General features: G+C 36.7%; 1 protein-coding gene and 2 long non-coding RNA genes across 5 annotated transcripts; all 3 read left to right on the top strand.

Moving 5' to 3' along the window:
• Positions 1 to 715: 715 nt before the first annotated feature.
• Positions 716 to 17300, top strand: LOC106177660 (complement factor B-like). 3 transcript variants are annotated; one of them, XM_087009827.1, is made up of 20 exons: positions 716 to 1167; positions 1580 to 1726; positions 3756 to 3968; positions 4865 to 5038; positions 5386 to 5562; positions 5896 to 6099; positions 6498 to 6683; positions 7074 to 7253; positions 11157 to 11330; positions 11646 to 11872; positions 12160 to 12319; positions 12557 to 12676; positions 12920 to 13132; positions 13558 to 13694; positions 14148 to 14250; positions 14515 to 14664; positions 15042 to 15154; positions 15371 to 15446; positions 15638 to 15751; positions 16080 to 17300. In XM_087009827.1, the coding sequence occupies exons 1-20, from the start codon at positions 1080 to 1082 to the stop codon at positions 16199 to 16201; spliced, it is 3078 nt and encodes a 1025-aa protein (XP_086865953.1). In that variant the 5' UTR covers positions 716 to 1079; the 3' UTR covers positions 16202 to 17300. The 3 variants fall into 3 exon arrangements, with proteins under 3 accessions (XP_086865953.1, XP_086865955.1, XP_086865954.1); XM_087009829.1 differs by having other exon boundaries at positions 718 to 1167; positions 1576 to 1726; positions 16080 to 17299; XM_087009828.1 differs by having other exon boundaries at positions 718 to 1167; positions 1452 to 1726; positions 16080 to 17299.
• Positions 7393 to 10573, top strand: LOC147763199 (uncharacterized). The gene is made up of 2 exons (XR_015333622.1): positions 7393 to 9093; positions 10144 to 10573. It is a non-coding gene; the product is annotated as an uncharacterized LOC147763199 (long non-coding RNA).
• A 750-nt stretch (positions 17301 to 18050) lies between the features above and the next one.
• On the top strand, positions 18051 to 19176 carry LOC147763198 (uncharacterized). The gene is made up of 3 exons (XR_015333314.1): positions 18051 to 18122; positions 18278 to 18484; positions 18800 to 19176. It is a non-coding gene; the product is annotated as an uncharacterized LOC147763198 (long non-coding RNA).
• Positions 19177 to 21075: the final 1899 nt, after the last annotated feature.

Genomic DNA, 21075 nt, shown 5'->3' with positions numbered 1-21075 from the left:
CATGTCAAAAAATATATGCTATATTAAGTAATTTTGGAAGAACTAATTTGATACCTCGTTTTATATAGTTCTTCCGCACATGGAAATTGCATAGGGCAGCGTAAATTAAACTGACACTAAGAAAGAAGATATTTATGAGGAATTATTAAAACATCGGGGGGAATGTAAGAAAGGATTTAACATTTCTGTTCCGGGTCGGATTTTCTCGCTGTGTTAGTTGAGATGCATCGGTTGCGCCAAGACCGCATCTGGTTCAGATTTTGTTTTGCTTTCTTTTTTTTTATGAAGACCGACCTATGTTCTACCAGATGATGACGGAAATATATTAGTAATAAAAAGAACATCTCATGCTGACTGAAATTAGGCATGTATCCCATGCCGCCATGTAAAGACGTTCAAAAACAAAGTAATAAAGTTTTACTTGTTCGAAAAAAAAAAGCATAGTCATGCCAAATTTCATTGAAGTATGGGAACCACGAATGAATTCATTTTCTGAGATGGATCATTCTGACTTTTCTGTGACCATTCTTAACCTTTTTACATGTGCCGCTATCCATTAGTGCTGTAAAAACATAGCATACTTAAGTCTTTTTTTTTTTTTTTTTTTTTTTTTTACAAATATCGGTCTTCATTTGGAGCTGTAAAACTTCCCAAGTTCAAAGGAACTCCACGCTTGTTAACAACCGAAGACTGGACGCAGATATATATAGAAATCTCTCTGTAGATTCCCAAGTGTTTCCTTTCTCTCCGCACTGTGGCTTCTTGTTCTGCTTAGGGACACAATTGTATGTATATGCTCTCAGGGCGCGTTTGTTATTATATTCCTGCAAGTAGTTGAGCTCGCTGGTTCTGGCTTTGGTTAAGGCAGGGGGGATTACATCAAGACATTTGGTTAACCACAACCAAAATTTGCTGTTAGAAATCTAGTCTTAGTGTGTTCGTTCCTTTCCTTCAACACCGTTTGCCTAAGCTGAGAAGAGATCTGGTAGGGAAATTATCTAGAGATCGGAAAAGACGCTGTTTTTATGTAAAACCGCAGATATTCAGAGAGCGCGTTTTGAAAGATGCGTGAGTCATAGATGCAGAGTTTTCAGCAAGGTTTAGCATGTTTGTTACTAAGTACTAAAACTAGGAACGACAGAAAGGGAATTTGCTTCCAAAACAACTGTAAGTATGCAACCAACATAAACGTTTAACTTACGTATTGTGGCAAAAACAATTGTGAATTACGAGTCACATAAACCGACTTAACGTTAGATTTTTCTGCTGTCTGGCATGCCCGTTCTTTTTTGACGCAAAATTCACATAACAGTTGTTTTGGCTTTAAATCATATTAATCTATCAAAAGACGAATGGCATGTTTATAAATGTTTTTTTTTTCAAATTTTTATTTTGGGGGTATATGATATTGTTGGCACTTAATCCGATATAGCTTAATATTTGATACTTAGCTACCGAGGGTCCTCAATCAGAGAGAAAAAAAAGACGCACTTGACTTTAAAAAGCAAAATACACTTTGGTCTACGTTTGAGAGACTAAACTTTGCCCGCAGTGATCTTAAGTGTGGTTGACTAGGCAGGCGCACAGTCAGAAGGAACCTTCAGTTTCCTGCTACCCCCAGTGCTAAGAGGACCGACAATTAAGATGGGACAACCGCTGCTAACTGGACGGAACGCTCTGTGCCTGGTGATTGCGGCTTTCGGAGTGTTGACGTCTACCAAGGCGGGTAAGAACGTTTGATAGTAATAAATACAGATGTAATTTATATAATATATTATGCGTCTTTTCACTCTTAGAAGAAAAGATAGAAGTGGGAGATGTTGGGGTGGGTTCAAAGAGGAAGCCTTTCTGTACATGAAAAACTTATTTATTGAGAATATAAGATGATAAGCGTCTCCTTTACTAATTAGTGGCCTTGGTTCTAACAATCACCAACACTGCGTTCTCTGTATGAAGCGCATAGGAAACAGAAAAAAAAGAGAAAAAAAATAACGACGGGGCTGGGGATCCCCCCCCCCCCCCACACACACACACACACATACACTCCCACACATTTCCTGCGTTTATGATTGACTTGGTCGAAAAAGGTTGTGGGGGTGAGAGCTGTGTATAAAGAGATACTTTTGAAATTTAAAACAGTCCCAAGAGATCTCGCAGATTTAGTCGGGTTCATATACAAAAAACACGCACTGTCTGTTAAAATAATTTATGAGTTCGAAAAAGGCTTCTTGATAACGTAGGCGGTGGAGGTGGTGGTGAGAGGGTTCGACTTCAGGAGCAGCTTGATTAACGGTCGTTTGCGGGTCTATTCCTTAAAATTGATACGTGATAAAAACGTTTCCCGTTTACTTTTGTCAGATTTGTGCAAAAGCCGAAAAGGAGGGCAGGGTAGCACGTGAAAGCGCATTCACAATTATTTTTTCATTGTATATGACAAGTTATAAAAAGGCAGGGGCGTTGAAGTGAGATGCCTGCTTCACATCTGCTCAGCGCGAAAACATGTATAGTGTAACACAAGTGCTTGGAAAGACGGTGAACAAATTACGCTTCTTTCGTGAGTTTGCAGTCTTAATCTAATTTGTTTTAAAAAGCCGCCCCCAGCATGGGTCTGAGATGGCATTTCTTGCAGCTGCTTGTAAGAACTTATTAAGCTTCGTTCAAACCGGAACTTTTTTCAAATAAGAATCTGTTAAGACTTTCATTACTGGAGAGCATAGTAATACGATGACAAATTAACTTAACCGGGGATTGAATGATTGTTGTGTAATGGGATGCTACTGTAATCTCGGCGTCCCATAACGACTTTAGGGCTCATTCCCAATGGAACCGTAGATCGATCCAACTCCGTATGGACTCTCGCTGAATGCAATCTGTGACACACCATCTCCTGGTGCTAAATAGAAAACAAAAAATCTGGTGATTTATTTTTAGAGCACGTGGAAAACAAGGGGACCGGAGGCGTGTCAATCTGTTAATCTGAATCAGCCTTAAAACCGATTTTAGAAACTTCCGTAGTCCTGTTTTGCCAGTAGTGACGACCTTGCGTGTTCCCACACGTGCTTGGCACTCAGCAGTGAGACATGCGGAAATGCAGATATCAAACTGAACTAGCATGATTGGGATGGCGTGGATGAAGTGGTGTGAGAAAGTGCTGCTTGAACTACGCAGAAATAAGACATTGAAGTTCCTTTTCAAATGTTGGAAATAGAGTGATACGCTAAATTTGTCTTAAATGTTGATTCATGTGGATGCCATTTACCGTACATTTGCATCTAATGAAGCGAAGACTTCTCCAAAGATGGTATAAATAAATATGAAGACTGTGACGAACTGATTTGAAATTCTCCATTTAGATGTCCGAAACTTTTCCTTTTGAGCTCCGTGACAACGAAACGCCGCCTTTTTACATACTTTCAAACCAATGCTGTGTAACGTGCCTTCTAATAGATTTTTCTGAAATTTCAATTTCAATTATAAGTGTAATTAATTATTTTTTTCATAAAATAAGAAGAATATGGCCCATCTCAATCAATAATTTTTCAAGTTACAGACTAGAATATTTTTTCTTCGATTCCAAGTTTAAAAGAATGAAAAAAGGATAGCACCAGGAACGAAAAACAAATGTGTGTGTGCATTTGTGTGTGTGCATTTGTGTGTGTGTGTGTGTGCGTGCGTGCGTGAGAGAGAGAGAGAGAGAGAGAGAGAGAGACGCGGCAACATGATACTTTAATAAAATCAAATGATGTACTTTTCAGAAAATTGCCCCATACCAAGACGAAATCCAGGCAGTAGATTTGATATCATCGTGCATCTCTTCGGGCACGTTCACTCCCAGATGGAGATAAAAGATTTCGCACCAGGCACAGTGGTGAAGTTCGAATGTGAGGGCGGACTGCAGCTGAGAGGCACGCCTTACAGGCAGTGTATGATGAACGGGACTTGGAGTGGAGTGGACCCGTGGTGCGAGGGTGAGGCTCGGGCACGCTCTCGTGCTCTAATGTATACTTACTGGCACTTATGCACAAACGTGTACACGCTGATGCATACTAATGAATCCACGAGCACTCGTTACTCTCTACCAGGGCCACAGATTGATTTTTCACTAGATATTCATAGATAAGTCTCTGGCTTATTCTATTCATGCTACGATTCTTGCGTTCAAGAAAAAATGCACATGTTTAATCTGCGGCCCAGGTAGAGGATACACATACATGTACGTACATACATGCACAAATGCATCTGATCACACAAAAAAGCGCCCACACAAGCAAATGCAGGCAGGGATGGACTTCCACGCGCAGACGAGGTACATGTATGCATGTCACTTTATATTTTCGTCAGACGTACCTTGTAAATCATACGCCGTTGGCAGTTTGACAGATTCTTTAATTTATGGCAGGATCTTGAATTGATGTTCTTCACTTGTCCAGTCTCTCTGCAGGAAGAGTGATTTTCAAAACATAGGTCCTACCAGTACGTACTGGCCCTGTGACGAAGACGGAGAATACGCCACTATATAACCCATCCCATCAAAACTGACTGCAGTCGATTACTTTCACAACTCATTAAACACGGAATAAAATCACAAATTAAACAACATTTGGCATTTAGTAACGAAAATTTAGGTAATTCATTTTGGAAGTAATAGGCTAAATCGGTAAAGGGATGGGTTGTATTTTTATTTTCTTATTTCTATAATATCTTGCTCCTTTTTTATCTTTATTCTCCCTGCTGCAAACAATCTACAGCAAAGAAACGCGCTGAGGAAAACTTGGAGCCACGAGTAAATAGTGCTTTCTTTTCTCAATACGATTGTGTTAGTTGTGATACAGCGCATTTGCACACTGTATTACATCTTCTCCAGGCAACGTGTGCCCTCCACCAAAAAGTATACAGCATGGCCAATTCCGCATTGAGGGACGTGGTCGTAAGAGCAGGCTGATCTATAAGTGCGACGAGGGGTACGTGCTCCAAGGGAGGAGAATAAGGAGATGCAGAAGGAATTTCAAATGGAGCCATTCAGACCCATCGTGTATCAGTAAGTAATGTTAAGTTTCTGGAAACCTTTGTATATACAACAAAGAGATGGTCGGCATTAAGCAATTGGAGTAATGCACTGGAGAAGTTTTGAGTCATAAAAATATGCTTTTATGTTTGTCTGCCAAAAAAGCGTCTTTGTTTTCTTTTTAATTCAAGTTTTTTTTTTCAGGCAGTGAATTGCTAATGCTTCTCAGATGAATGATTCTTTGGCTCATCTCTCTATATCTGTTAATTCAAAATCTCTTCCTATATTTGAAAAATATAATTAAAGGAATAAATATCTGAATGAAAAGCAATGGCATAAGTGCCAAAATAACAAATAAGTATATATTCCATACGCCACAGTTCAGCCAACATGCGTGGACCCAGGGGAGATCGCTAACGGCGAGAGGTACGGGTCGTGCTGTGTGATGGGGAGCAGGCTGCACTTTGAGTGCCACTCAGGGTACGAGATGGCCGGCCCCGGGGAGATCAAGTGTGTCGGCAGGGGACACTGGGACCAGGCCCCGCCCAAATGCACAGGTAAATCTAAGATTGCAGTTGCTGAGAGACACAGGTGACTTAGTAGTGTGGTTGGATCTGCATATACCAGCCCTCGGTAATAACAGCTTTATTCAGGCGGACTATGTGAGGCATTGCTTTAGTTATGCTGTGAATTCTGGGATCCGTTTTATTACCTCTTTATACATTAATCCAGGACGAAATGTACCTGTAGCTCACCACCATGCTTGATTGCAAACAAAAGGGAAACAATTGAAACATTGAAACATTTAGACTATTTCATAGTGCCATTAATGCATTCGTAGTTTCTTTTTAAATTTTAAGTTTTTTGAAAATATGACGTTTATATTCCAGCCCCGATATATTGTGAAGAGCCTGGAGAGTTAGAAAACGGCAGAAAAGTTCCCGATGCCCATGACGGCATCTATCAACCCGGATCAACAATGAAGTATGCTTGTAACCGTGGATATTATTTCGCAACTTTTGAGGAAAATGTGGAGTTTACATGTCTTAAAAGTGGATTGTGGGATGATATGCTCAAATATCACACTTGTTTAGGTAAGAAGACGATACTCATATCTATTTATACAGTCAGTTTTGACTCAAATTTATTATTTGATCAGCCTCTTACATTAAACAAAATCAGTTTATTAAATGCCATATATACAATTTTTGACAAAACAAAATCGTTTTCCACCAGCTCTCTCTCTCTCTCTCTCTCTCTCTCTCTCTCTCTCTCTCTATATATATATATATATATATATGTGTGTCCAAAGCTAATTCTTCGTTATTTGGTTAATAAATGTGGAATATACTTATTTATCAATTTATTTGGTTATTTGCTTAAGGAGAAATAAAAAAAATCTTAAGTTTATTCGGTGGCTAGCCAAAAGGGTAATAATAAGGATAACAATAAAGGCTAAAATTTTCACCACAGTTGTGATATTTTATTCCAGTCTGGACCTGTCCTCAGCCACTAGCCCCATATGACGGTGTCATCTTGGAGGAGGACCGCCCCACGTTCCAGGCCGGCGACATCGTCCACTACCGCTGTGCTCACGGCTTTAAAATCTTCGGCCCCAGCAGCAGGGAGTGTTCCGTGTTTTATGAGGGCTGGAGTGGGTGGGAACCGGCCTGTAGACGTAAGATTAGTACTTCAAAACCCTTTTATATGAAAATGAGTTAATTATAATTGATATATAGAATTATTACAAATACTCACGATTTCACCATTATGGTGCTTCAATTAAAAAAGTTACAGTTGCCGACATCGGATAATTAAATTGATTTCGGATAATACGCACAATATATTTTGAAAATTGATTTTTTTTCTGTCAATGTAGGTCTTACTCTATATAGTATAAATTTTCAGCATGATAAGGGCAACCAGCCAAACTATCTTTACATACGTGTACATTATGTCATGTAGTTTGAATTCAAGAATATAAAAAATAGATAAAAATAAAGGTAGGCAGAGAACAAGTGCTTTTATTATACAGATTTTAAAGACTAATTACACATTCACCATTCAGCTGTACGGTGTCCGGACCCACGATGGCCAGAGAATGGACGTAGAATTGGCAGTGCGTTCCACCTGGGAGGTAGCGTGCTGTTTACTTGCTTCAGCGGGTTCCGACACCTGGGCTCCGTGATGAGAACGTGTCAGGCTAACGGCAGGTGGAGCGGCACCACCGCCACCTGTGATACGGGGAGTACGTTGACGTACTTTTTGTTTGCATTTTTAAATTTTTATTTTTATTTTCATTTGTTACTGCAAACCATGTATGTGTTCTTTTCTTGTTCTTGCTCAATTTTGTCTGAAATAAGATTCAAGATATAGAGTGCATCCCTTACGAAAATTTCCTATAGGATCCTATAGGATTCCTATAGGATCCTATAGGAAATCTTATAGGATCCTATAGGGCACCTTTCCTATAGGATTTCCTATAGGATCCTATAGGAAATTGTTGTAAGTTAAAATCTTGAGAAAAATGCATAACTTATAAACAAATATCATTCTAAACAATAGATATTTGATATAAGTCAATCTTATCAGTTTAATTGTCAATTATATATCACTATTAAAGTAAAAATGCTTTTTATTGTTTGTAATGCACAATCTTATAGTCTTCTATAGGATTCTATAGAAAAATTCTTTAATTTATATTTTAAAGAAATCTTGAAAAATTGATCATTTGTAAAGTAATCTTCTATGGAGAAGTATTTTATCATTAGGAATGATTTTGTACCAAATCACTGAAGCTGAAATTATTTTTTAAATTTATGTTCAGACCATTACAAAAATTCCTATAGGAAATCTTATAGGATCCTATAGGAAATCTTATAGGATCCTATAGGATTTCCTATAGGATTTCCTATAGGATCCTATAGGAAATCTTATAGGATCCTATAGGAAATCTTATAGGAACCTATAGAAATTTATATTAACTGCTTTGAATATTTTTACAGCTTTTTATATATTGTTGGATCTTTGGCAAAATTGGTAATAAGCACTGGCCCCTCAAAACAAAAGATAATATCATGTTTACATTCTTTATTCAATATGTATAAATGTGTATGTATAAGGAATTTTTATAAGGCCAGGTTGAATGAAAAATAATGAATCTGGTTTAAATATCAGTATATGATTTTGATTTTTAATTTATGTTCAGACCATTATAAAAATTCCTATAGGATCCTATAGGAAATTTTATAGGAATTTTTATAGGAACCTATAGGAAATCCTATGTTAATTCATACAGGGAATTTTTATAAGGCCGGGTTGAATAAAAATAATGAGTCTAATCTAAATATCATTATATAATTTTAATTTTTAATTTATGTTCAGACCATTCTAAAATTCCTATAGGATCCTATAGGAATTTCTATAGGAAATCCTATGCTAATTCATCCAGTGATTTTTTATAAAGCCGGGTTAAATGAAAAATAATGAAACTGGTCTTATTATCAGTATATAATGTATTTTTACTTTTTGTGTGATCATAATATTTACTTACTTCATATTTCTTCTATTATATTGAAAGTCAACCTCATCTAATCAGATTTTACCTGACCTTGGCTGTGTTAAAAAGTGAAAGTGCAATTCTGCCTAATATATAAAATATAATGTAAAAGCATAAGTGCAAACAGCATGGGTATAGTACTGTCCCTCATAAAGGATGGGAAACGAGGATAAATTAATATGTTTATAAAGACACATTTTATTATAAACCATGCTCAATCACTTGTAAGGTTTAACAGTCAACTGATGTCAGCCATAACCACAGATTCAACAACTGTGAATTTCTTTTGTTAGCCTGGCACCTATTATTAGGTCACTACTCCTGTAGCTATTGTTACACTAGTAACAGCAAGGAGTTATAACTCCTTGGTAACAGTAACTGCCTATTAGATATTATCAGATGTGTGGTATCCTGTCTAAGTCTTTGTTTATATGAGACTAGCACCAAATGAGTATACAGCTATCAAGACAGTTTAAATTCAAGAGCATAGGGGAAGGGTACAGAGTGTAGAAGAATCTGATTGAGGAAGGTATGTATTACAGTAATGCATTGGATCATTTGGGCATCTAATCAAATTGAAAATGAGATAATTATTTGATCTAATTTGTAGTTTACCTTGTAAACAACATATCTATATTACATTGAACAAGTTATAATTTATAATGAAGAAACAAGGATACATAATGCAATCATTGTTTAGTCTCTTTATTTCTTATAAAACTGTGATCAATTGCTCATATTTCTTTAAATGCAGTTGAATCTAAAACAACTTTACATTTCATTTAACATTTGGTTTGTGATTTATTAAAAATTATCTATTTAATGTTATCCACAACTGCCTCCAAGGGACCATCATGATATATAACTGAGGAAGACCCATGCTAATAAATAACATACAATTAACATGTTAGAGGGGCTGTCAGGGCAAATTTCATTACCTCACACATTCTTCAGGATCGTTTATTTGCCAAGTTTTCTTTCCCTTTAATTTCTTTTCAACCCTTAATGTAAGGTAAACACCATAGTTTGTTTAAAAATATTTTTTGCTAACCTATACATAATGGAAATGAAATGTGCATTGTGAAAATCTGGCCATTTTGCTTACATAAAAGCTATAAAATTTAATTTGGGGGTTGCTTTTTTGTGGTTTGGACTGATGATTTAGGTCAAGCAAAGACTGGTGAGAATAGGGAATTACCGTTTACCCTTGGAAATGAATTTTCTATGAGTTTTTGGGACTTTTTTGGCCCTGGCAGCTTTGTAATGGCCCAATTGCATATTTAACCAGAGTAGAGTTTTCTCCACTGTGGATTTCTGCATTTTAAAATTCGTTTCTGATTGTTCCTGTGGACTTGGTCCTATAAAATATGTTCATGTTCTTTATATTTTTTTTTTTACAAATTATCTAGCTTTAATACCTTGTCTTTGAAAAATATTCAGTTAACTAATAAAGGCTATGAATTGCTCAAAATAGAATTGGTGCAATGATTATTATTGTTTTCAGAAATTTTTTCCTTCATGATTTTGCATTTTTGTAGACATGTACAATTAATTGAAATTCACAATGTCTTTCTTTCAGAATACGTCTGCAAATGGTTCAACGCAACTCAGACGGAGGTTAAGAAGGTTATCACAGTAAAGTTGAACAATGTGCAAAAGACTTATCACAATAAAATTGAACAATGTGCAAAAGACTTTTGTCTGAAATTCTTCAATTATTAAGTGACTGAAGCAGTATGCTGACAATGGACACGGTCTGGCCAAGGGAGGTTTTAGCCACTTATTCTGGCAGGAGTTCGAACTCACACAAGAAAAAGACAGTGACGCCACAGCTTGACAAGACATATTGGATACTTGTGATAACTTTTAGAACTTATAATTAAAAAGCAGTAGCAACACCATTAACTTTGCAAAAATCTATGAAACAATTCTCTAGTAAGCTGGATGCATACCATACTGTGGAATATGTACATACATTTATACATATTGAATAAAGAATGTAAACATGATATTCTCTTTTGTTTTGAGGGACCAGTGCCTATTACCAATTTTGCCAAAGATCCAACAATATATAAAAAGCTGTAAAAATATTCAAAGCAGTTAATATGAATTTCTATAGGTTCCTATAAGATTTCCTATAGGATCCTATAAGATTTCCTATAGGATCCTATAAGATTTCCTATAGGATCCTATAAGATTTCCTATAGGATCCTATAGGATTTTCTATAGGATCCTATAAGATTTCCTATAGGATCCTATAGGATTTCCTATAGGATCCTATAGGATTTCCTATAGGATCCTATAAGATTTCCTATAGGATCCTATAAGATTTCCTATAGGATCCTATAGGAAAAAGGGACAATTTCCTATAGGATCCTATAGGAATTCCTATAGGATCCTATAGGAAATCCTATAGGAAATCTTATAGGATCCTATAGGAAATCTTATAGGAAATCCTATAGGAAATCCTATAGGAAATTTTCGTAAGGGATACTGTACATGTAAAAATAAAAAAGATGACATTTATATCCAGGTAGTATTTTTTTGTCTCTATTGTAAATACTGTCTCTAGAAAGGTTCCTTGCCTTTTAGATACCCATTGTCCAGTTCCCGTTGTTCCACTGAACGGTTACAAGAATGGCCACGGCTACAATGTGGGCGATTCTGTACGATTTAGCTGCAAACCTGGACACGTTCTTCTCGGGTCGGAGGAAAGAAAGTGTCTCTCCACTGGGGAATGGTCAGGTGACCAGCCTCGTTGTGAAGGTAGATCACCACTGTGTTCATTTGTCTCATAGTCCAGGTGCTGTGTAATGTATGGAATATTTCTGTTAGAATAGTGAATAGCTTGATTTCACTTTCATACATGTATAGAGTGGTAGAAATGCCAGTTTGGAAAATCCGTAAGGTAAATTATATTATTCATTTAAAAAACCAACAAAAGGTTTATACCGCACTTAATTTTATTATTTTTATTTTATTATTGTTTTTTTTTTACTAAGAACGCAATTTATTTCACTGTTAGCTAAGCGGCCAAGATTTTTCAGTAACAAAATTTCTATATTCATCGTTTGATGTCAGACCCAGAAACATTTGAAGATACTGCAGAAATCGCCAAACGGCTAAAACAAGTCACAGATGCGCTGTCTCTTTCCTCTTCATCGAGTAAAACAGCAGTGGCGAGACAGGACGGAGACCGTTTGGCGTCCAATGGCCTAGACGTCTTCTTAATATTCGACTCCACGCGTTTCATTGGGAACGTTTCTTTTGGTCGTGGTTTGGAATTTGCAAAGCATGTTATTTATGAGGTATATTATACATGTATGGTCACGTTTTAATCTGATTTCGGAGTAGTTTAATGGATGGAAAATAGAGAATAGTGCTGAATAACCAAACTTATATTTTCAATTAAAAAACCATGCGCGTTTGGGCCTAGTCACCCTTTTTACGCTGCTTAAAGTAAACCACGTTTAATTTATTGTTAATATGCAATGGCGTTTTGATCATAATACAAATATCAAAAACACCATCAAAGACAGAAGAAAGCAATTTCTTGTGTTTCGACTGATCGATTTATCACAATTTTCTGATCCAGTTTGGGGTATCATCCCAGTCATCCGGGACCCAGTTTGGTGCCATAACCCTAGACGCTGACTTTACAACCCCGGCACTAGAGAAAGAACGCGGCTTTCATAGCTACGATCATTCAAGTGAACAGGAGATACTTGATGCTTTGGATAACATACTATATACAGGTGGGAGTTCTCGTTTACAGCGGACTTCTGAAGACGAAGCTTTTATACAAAAATCTAATGAAGACGATAACTATTGGATACATGTAAACTCACTTATTCTCACCTGTTTGGATACAGGTTTTCCCCATTTAATTATTTTTCAAGTTAAATGTTTATGAAATAACAACTGGTAAAACTACCACCGTTGCCTTTATTCAGACAATAAATTTGATCACACCATTATCTTCTAATCTGCAGGTGATGACGGTGTTGGCGTCGACGTTGCCCTTGAATACCTAAGTGACGTGATGATCCCAAAGGCGGTTAAAAAACGAGGGTCTGCCAATTCTACTAAAACAGTGATTTTATTTACTGACGGTAAACCCATAACTTTGTTGTATTTAAATACAATAATGATATTCAATGCATTTTAAGTTAAAGCTATGCAGTGATGTAGGCTATACAATAGTACTTAGTTTTCAATGCACGTTGTCCTCGATGCGTAACACATTGAATGCGTCATACGCCTCTTAAAAAGAAAGCACGTTTCTCTTTACCGCATTGGATGAGAAGGATGACCATGTTATTTATTAATTGATAACCACATTTTCTTTTATTTAGGAAATCACATATTAGGTGATCAATATATACAAAAAGCGGAAGAACTCAAGAATCGACACGACGTTCGCATTATCACTTTTGGGTTTACCGCATCTGCCCACAACCAGACTTTACGACAACTTGTGTCCAGGCCAACAGAAAACAATGTGTTTATTCTAAGAGATTATTTTGAACTACGGACTCTGAGGGACGCAATGAATAATATGAACATTGGTACGTAAATGTGTATCCGTTTGTAAGGGAGGCATTCCTATTTTAGACATGCTTTTTTGATAATTTTAAGACCCTATTTCCAGAGATTAGATCGATCTACTTTAGATCGACCCAACTCCCTGGGGGTTCACGCTGAATAGCTGTCAGCCGAGCGGACACGAAAGTTAATTATCCCCTTACAGCTTGTAGTAGGCGGGACGGACATTTAAGCCGGATTATCTGACAGTAATCTAGTGAGACTCCCCGCGGGGATAGATCGATCTAAAAGCTCTGGGAATACAGCCTAAAAGTCTTGCCCATCTTGCCCATCATTTTGACTATCAGAATTTTATTTAACTTCTGTTGTATCAGTCGTCTCTATGACGTGTCATCGAATCTAGATAAATATTTAATTTTGTCGTGTTTAATGGTTTAATTGTCCACAGATTACTCTGGCTGTGGAAAAACAATGGCAGAGACTGACTTATATAAGATTGACCACAGCGAGAGTTCCAGTGAACAGACGTGGCCGTGGGTGGTTGGCATATTCTCCAGCGAGACAGAGCATATAGAGAGAAATCAGGTATGGTAACCTGGGCATAGTAATTCTCAAACGAGCCCTAATTTGCACATAATTATGAGTCTTTTTTAACATTTTATGTTGAAACAATTTGTTTATTTTAATTCTTCTATTTTGATACACTTTTAGTTCCCTTTCTATTCAATCCTCATTGGTATTTGTTGATAACCAACCAGTTTACAAATTGACAAGCCTAATACATTGCTTGTATTTCTGTACTGCATAGTGTTATGCAGTGTTATAATGTTTTGGCTTAATGAAAGCTTTTTGTACAAAATCAACCTAAAACTCTTCTTTTTTCGATTTAATTTATTTTTATTATTATACATATTTTATTGTTATTATCATTATACCCCTGTATAAGGCGATATACTGACGCTCTATCAGTTATGAATCATTAAATGGCCGACCTTCACTGTGAAAATATGCATGTTTTTGGAATGTTAATGGTTTCAGATCCCGTTTGTGTGCACGGGGACGCTGGTGGACGAGTACTGGGTACTCAGCAGCGCCAGTTGTCTGGAAGGGCGAGCGGTGGGGAAGGCGTACGTGAAAATAGGTAATTTGTTTTGATAGTTCAAAATAAGCGAAACTAGCAATATAAAGAAAATCTGTTTAACTGCTGATTATTAAGTGGCTTTTATTGAATATATCCATTATATTGTTTAAGCTTATTTAAAACATGTCTTCGGTCCTCATTTCGTTTTTACACGACATGTATTAAATCCAATAATAATGCATTTCCTTGCTTTTCCGATAATGCGTTCGTTATGAATTTATGTTCTCGGTTTCTCGGCAGAAGTCTGTCTTTAATTTGTCTTAGGTTCACATAAAGTTGAAGTATTACACGTTCACACATACGACCAGAACCAGACGAGTGCTGCCCCTGGTTACAACATTGCTCTGTGGTATCTGGCAGAAAGAGTCTCGTTCAGTCCCTACGTGAGGAAGATCTGCCTGCCCAATACGCTAGGTATTAAAACAAGAAAAAATATAACTTTTATTTGAAATTTTTGTTTTTGATTTACTAAATTATTATTATTATTATTATTATTATTATTATTATTATTATTATTATTATTATCCAAAATATTTTTCTTTCCTTAACTCCTTCTTTCTTTCTTTCTTTCTTTCTTTCTTTAAGTATTGTTACTTATTTTTGAAGCTTCTATTATAATTTAATTTTGGAAAACGATGGTAATTCAAATACTGGTGGTCGTTGTTTTTGGATTCTCTCAGTCTGATAGGAAAGTGTATTTTAACCCAGGTCTTTCATTTAGAGAAAATATGTTTGTTTCCAATGCTTAAGATATGTATTTTTCCATCTTTATTGTCATTTTATATTAAAAGATTTAAGCCTATTTGACTATGACGATTTAACCACATTCCGGAGACCAGGAATGGACCATCTTGGTGTAAGTGCCACCTGGCGGCAGACTGCTGATCAACCCAGAATAATACAGGTAATGAAACTCTTGTTTATACTGTGCTAGAATGAGTAGAATCACTACAGCTGATATTCTGGTTAATAAGCAATTGTCCTTATAAGTTTAAAAATTCTGTCTTCAACAGAACTGAAAAAGCAGGACATCGGTAGCCAAAAGTGTTTGCATGGGGATTTGAAATGAAAATTTAAAACTGAATACAAGTTTCTACTTCTTTCCTTTTCTTCCGTGCAGAAATTACAGAAAATTCGCCCACCAGATGACTGTCAATCAAGACGTCAACCAACAAATGAACACGAACTTTGCGCAGGTATGACTTTTTCTGTCAAAGTTTAATTTTACCAATAGACATAAAGAAATTGCACACATACCATACCGTCATAAATTTAATTTCACAATGGCACATTTGTAAAAAGCACAGTTGCGATGTCCGAAAGGCGAAAAAAGAGGTTCAATATTTTGTTTTATTTGTACTTATTACTTTTTTATTTTCATACCCAGTTGCCTTTAACTCTACCAGTGCAGTAAAGAGTGGCTGTCATCAGCGAGGTGATGGAGCTCTGTTCAGGAGGCTCATGAAGAAGGAATCCAGAGAGGAAATCTGGATACAAATCGGTAAGGATTTTCATTTTACTTTTTCAGAAATTATTTTTATGCCCAGTGTGATAAATTTAAATGGCTGTTTATAATGAAATGGCATCTAACCAGATCCCTAATCTTTGGTGCAAACTAACACTTTTAATTATACAAAATAGCGTTTATTCTGTTTATAGAGAAACACGCCACAACTGCACGCCACAACTTTAAATGCCTTATTTAGTACATTTTTCAAAATTTATAACGTCGCACGATTAGACTGCGGCCTTTGAATTCACAAGAGTTCAAATTAAAAATTCCTATTCAAATATAGCGTTTTTCTTCTAATAAATAATTTTCACTCCAGGTGTCGCTGCCCACAGCATGAGCACAGACTGCAGACATGGTGACAGTAACATTTTATTTACCAAGTTGGATCATTTAATGTCATGGATTCAGGATCATATAACAAGGTCTAAGACAGGGTAACCCTGTGTTTATTCTCGTGTAAGACACAGAGAACGCATTGCACAGTGTGCAACATCAAGAAGACGTGAAGGGTCAAGCCATTTTTCTTAGACTAAAAGGGTTTGTTTAGTTGTAGCAGCATAACCGAAAGATCAGGTTCTGTCTCTCGATGGTAACGTACTAGTATGAATGCCCTGGGCGTGACATCCTCTGCCCAAATACGGTAGGCTGGGCAGCAGTTTCTACATGTATATTCTGGCGTACAGCAACATTTCGCGCGTTATAGAACGAGCTACTTTGAAATGCACAATTTGTAACTCTTCTGTGCAAACGTTTCCGAAATATTGAGACTTACAGGACGGCCCTTGATCTGTCATTATCAGACCGGGATCAGCGCAAAAAGAGCAAACCAATGGACTCACCAAATATTAAGCAATGCAGCAGCGCTAAGTATGTAGTGCTGACACAGCTAACTTCTCACCCAACTTCTTTTACGTATTGCAACAGATGAGATTGTCGCAATCGACAACTACTAGTACTAAATAACTCATACGAGATTGGTTAATAGAGAACAAATATTTATTAATCGATGGACAGATAATGACATGGGTTTGAGTATAAACTTTGGACTCGAACCAAACTCGACGAAATATGACTTATCAAAAATGAAGCATGATAATTGTACAAACTTGATTACTTATCCGAAAAGGCTTGATAATTGCATTGATAAATAAATTGATAATTGATAAACAAGCTAAAACAAATAACAAAGGACTCGAGCCCCACTGTCAACGAAATATGACTTATGATAATTTCACAAATTTACTCGTCACAAAAAGGCTTGATAGTTCTACAAACTTGATTACTCTTCACACAAAGATTTATATAAAAATTATACAGTCATGATTACTTATTCAAAAAATTAATAATTGTAGAAACTTAATTACTTCTCACAAAATGGCTTGATAGTTGTACAAACTTGATTTCTTATTATAAGAGATTAATAAGTGTACAAACGTGACGGTCTTTAGGTTGAATTGTTTTAAATGCCAGGTGACTGGCACCACCGGCACGTAGACATGCCAGACAGGTGTTTTGTAAATTGTCAGTTCAGCACAGCTATCATAAGACAACCGAACATTAATTTTTGCTCTGATTACTTACCCTAAAATGTCATCTCTTTAAATGTCATATGAGTGGGTTTGAACCTTGATGACTAACCATGATGATGCACTTTGTTACTCATATTAAATAACATTGATTAATTTGGAGAAATAAGACTAATTTGCAGTTGAATAAAAATACATAGATGTGTGGGTGTAAAGAAAAATCTAACAAGCAGAAATAGATAACTTATCTAACTAATAGAAGTAAAATTAAACAAATTGAAATCCGAAAATACCTACATTGAAGATTAATATTTTTATGAGTGAAAAGCAAAACCAACATATGAAATTACCAGTATATTAATTTACAAAACATAAAACGAATTCTCAGAATAAGTAGAGTTCGCGATAATACGTGTATACAACATTGGTCAAAAAGATTGTCCCACACTCAATTCCACTTGCTTTTTTTTTTATAAATGATCACTTCACAGGTGCTATAAACAGTGCTTTTTATTCCTGAAACCATATCTAGCATGATTAATGACCATGCGCCCCTCAAATCCAGTGTTTCACTGTGATTTCAACAAAGGATATGTCCATAAAATTGAAAAGACACCAAATTTCACCAAATTTATACAAAGTGAGCTGCAGATATATCAGTGTGGTTTTTATTGCTGACCGCAAGTTGGGAATACAAGGTTTGAAGTTGGAATAAAGGAGGGCGCTGTTGTCGACGGATAAAAGGCTATCCCGATAAAAAGTCATACTGAGTCAACGTGAGCCCATATTCACCTCCAACCATTCCCGTCGTAAAATTATCGGACGAAAGATGGGTGAGTACAATGTGTGTGTGTGTGTGTGTGTGTGTGTGTGTGTGTGTTTTATTGTAAACAATATAGAAAGGGGTATTTCAACCGTTAAGGGAATAGTGAAGCAGCCTCTACGTGACAAACGGCGTCTGTCATGATCAAATTTATTATACATGTAGGACAAAGTGAATCTGTCTGCGACAATGGACATACCCATCCTAATGAGGCTGATGCAGTTAGGTGCAACAACCGAAGGGCGACTAATTGTAACTCGGGTCACAAGCATATAAATGGCGATGAAGCTTCTTTGTGTGATGAACGTCAAGGAAGACGTTGTGTGTCACTGGGCAAAAACGCAAAAGTCGATTATAATGAGATTGCCGTTGGTTGGTACTGTTTTCTTGGTGATTTGTTTACTAGAAAATAGATTAATAACGATACTTTTCCTTGAATATAATGCTGCTCCAGTAAATTAATTAACATTTCAAATATTTTCAAGTACTTTAAATATGGTTATCAGGATATTTCGGCAACTAATTTGGAAAATGATAACAAAAACAAAGATAATAAAAAGGTCAACAAAAATAATGATATGGTCAACACTGCTTACAATGTCTTCATAACGTACCGAATAATTCAAAGAGTTCTTTCTGTTTCACTTCATTTAGCTGTGTGAACAATTTTAATATAATTGTATTCAGGTAAAACACCCAACGTTCAGCAAGCATTCAAGAACTGGGACCCCTCCAGAGCTTTACAGTTTTAGATAACGAACCAAATAGGAAAAGGGACGTAATATTAATGTTGTAGCTGAAAACAAGCATAGTTAAAATAATTTGAATATTGATTTGAAGGAAATATGATGCGAGATTTGGAAAACACGAGCCAATTCAAAACAGATACTCTATTCAATTCTATTCTCAAGAGTGTCTTGATTCATAGTTTCAATGATTCAGAGGTATTGTTAAAACCACGTAAGTGTGTCACTGGTTCCGACCAAACTCTGTGGAAAAGCATTTGTAAAAGCGAATCTAAAATGTTTGTTGTTTCTGATGATAGTAATGACTAGCAGTGTATGGATATTGATGTATCAGTTACGATGAAAATAAAATTTGAATTTGAAAAACGACGACTTCTTAGAATTATGATTCTAAAACATAAACTGAAGCAAAATGCATATAACACTCCTGCTAATACAGCTGTATGTTGTAACATTAACTCAAAACAGTTGCAATACAATATAATCTGGTGATGTAAAAATTCGAGTTCAGCATTTTACGTGTTGATCTTTTTCGCCAAATCCACAAGTAGAAGGTAAAAATTCATATCAGTCTTTGGTTTTCAATGATTTTTCTGTGGTCGCTGACTCTGCTATTCGCATTAATTAATTTTTACAATTTCCTTACGATTTTTGGAATGATTTTGCAAGTAGCAATATAATGAAAGCCGAGGTTGTTTCAGGCGACCTGTGATCTCATTAGTCAAAGTGCATGAAAAGAGTTCCAGACATTTTCCATGCCTGATATAACTATCTAGCGACTGTTGTGCAATCAGAAACTGAGAATCGCGCATCCCAAGAATGGACCTTGTCCGTTCTACTTTATGGGGCACTGAAGTTAGTGTCTAGTTTCTAGTTTCCAGTTTTGTGTTTCAAAAACGAACCTGGCAACCAGAAACTAGTGTCGTTTTTCAAAAACGATTCTGAGTAGCCAGAATCGTTTTGCGGGGGGAAACAGAAGTGGACGGAGGGGGAGGCGAGTGGCGATAAGCGTCTACTGCGACCAGGAAACCTCCACCACAGAAGCCGGGCAGTCTGTGCGCTGAGACCGAAACGTCCGCCGTTTACAGGTTGCCTTCCCTGCAGAAGCTATGCTGAACACTACGGTCTCTCTCCTCCGTCTCGGTATATACGGCGCACAGATCGGCATTTGCTGTCTCGTCTGTAGGGTTGATTAAGTTTGATTTTTTTCATAATAATAATAATAAAATTCTGGCAATTAAAAATTTGTGTCATTTTCGAAAAAAGATAATTTCGTTTATTTGCTAGAATCGTTTAATTGCTTGCGGGGAGGGAGGGCCAGGGTCTCCTTTCGTAGTTTGAAGAATTAATTTTAATCTAATTGCATTCTTCAAAAACGATTCTGATGTCAAAACTCCAGTGTCGTTTAAAAAAAAAAAGGATTCTGGCAACTAGAAACTAATGTTTTTTTTTTCGAAAAACGATACTGGCTACTGGTTGCCAGAGTCGTTTTACAAAAAACTAAACTACATGCAGTTTCTAGTTGCCGAGTTCGTTTTTGGAGAACGACACTAGTTTCTGGTTGCCAGGTTCATTTTTGAAAACTTCAATCAAATTAGAAATTATACCTCAAACTAGAAACTTCCCCCTCCTCACCGTCATCCGCCCACCCCCAACCCCACCTTAACACCCTTCCCGGCTTCCGCTGTGAAGGCGGTCGACTAGCTGTGACTGCAGTCAATCGGCCTCACCGTGCGGCGAGGAAAGACCGTTACTCCCTGAACACTCTGTCCGGCTTCCGTGGTGAGGGTTACCTGAGCGCCGTAGGCACTAATTGGCGACCGTCTCGATCTCAGCACACGGCTAGGAGAGACCGTAACACCCTTTGCGGTAAGGGTAACCTGGTCACGGTAGACGCTAATATAATTGCAAGTTGCCTCTCCCTCCGTCCAACACTGTTTCTCTGCGCACAAACAATTCTGGCTTCTCAGAATCATTTTTAAAAAACGACACTAGTTTCTGGTTGCCAGGTTCGCTTTTGAAAAACGACACTAGTTTCTGGTTGCCAGAATCATTTCTGAAAAACGAAACTGGAAACTAGAAACTAGACACTTACTTCAGGGCCCCTTATTTTATGGTGTTTACGTAGAATATGGAATTCACTGAAACATATATCGATTTCGTCCCGTAGGTATAGTATTGTTTAATTTGAGTATCAGTTTTTGTATTATCATAGTA

Source organism: Lingula anatina, chromosome 3 (genome assembly GCF_051362555.1).
Source record: "Lingula anatina isolate TDL-2025a chromosome 3, LinAna3.0, whole genome shotgun sequence".
Taxonomy (NCBI): domain Eukaryota; kingdom Metazoa; phylum Brachiopoda; class Lingulata; order Lingulida; family Lingulidae; genus Lingula; species Lingula anatina.
Note: the sequence above shows the minus strand (reverse complement) of the source record. Positions and strands in the feature narration are given on the sequence as shown.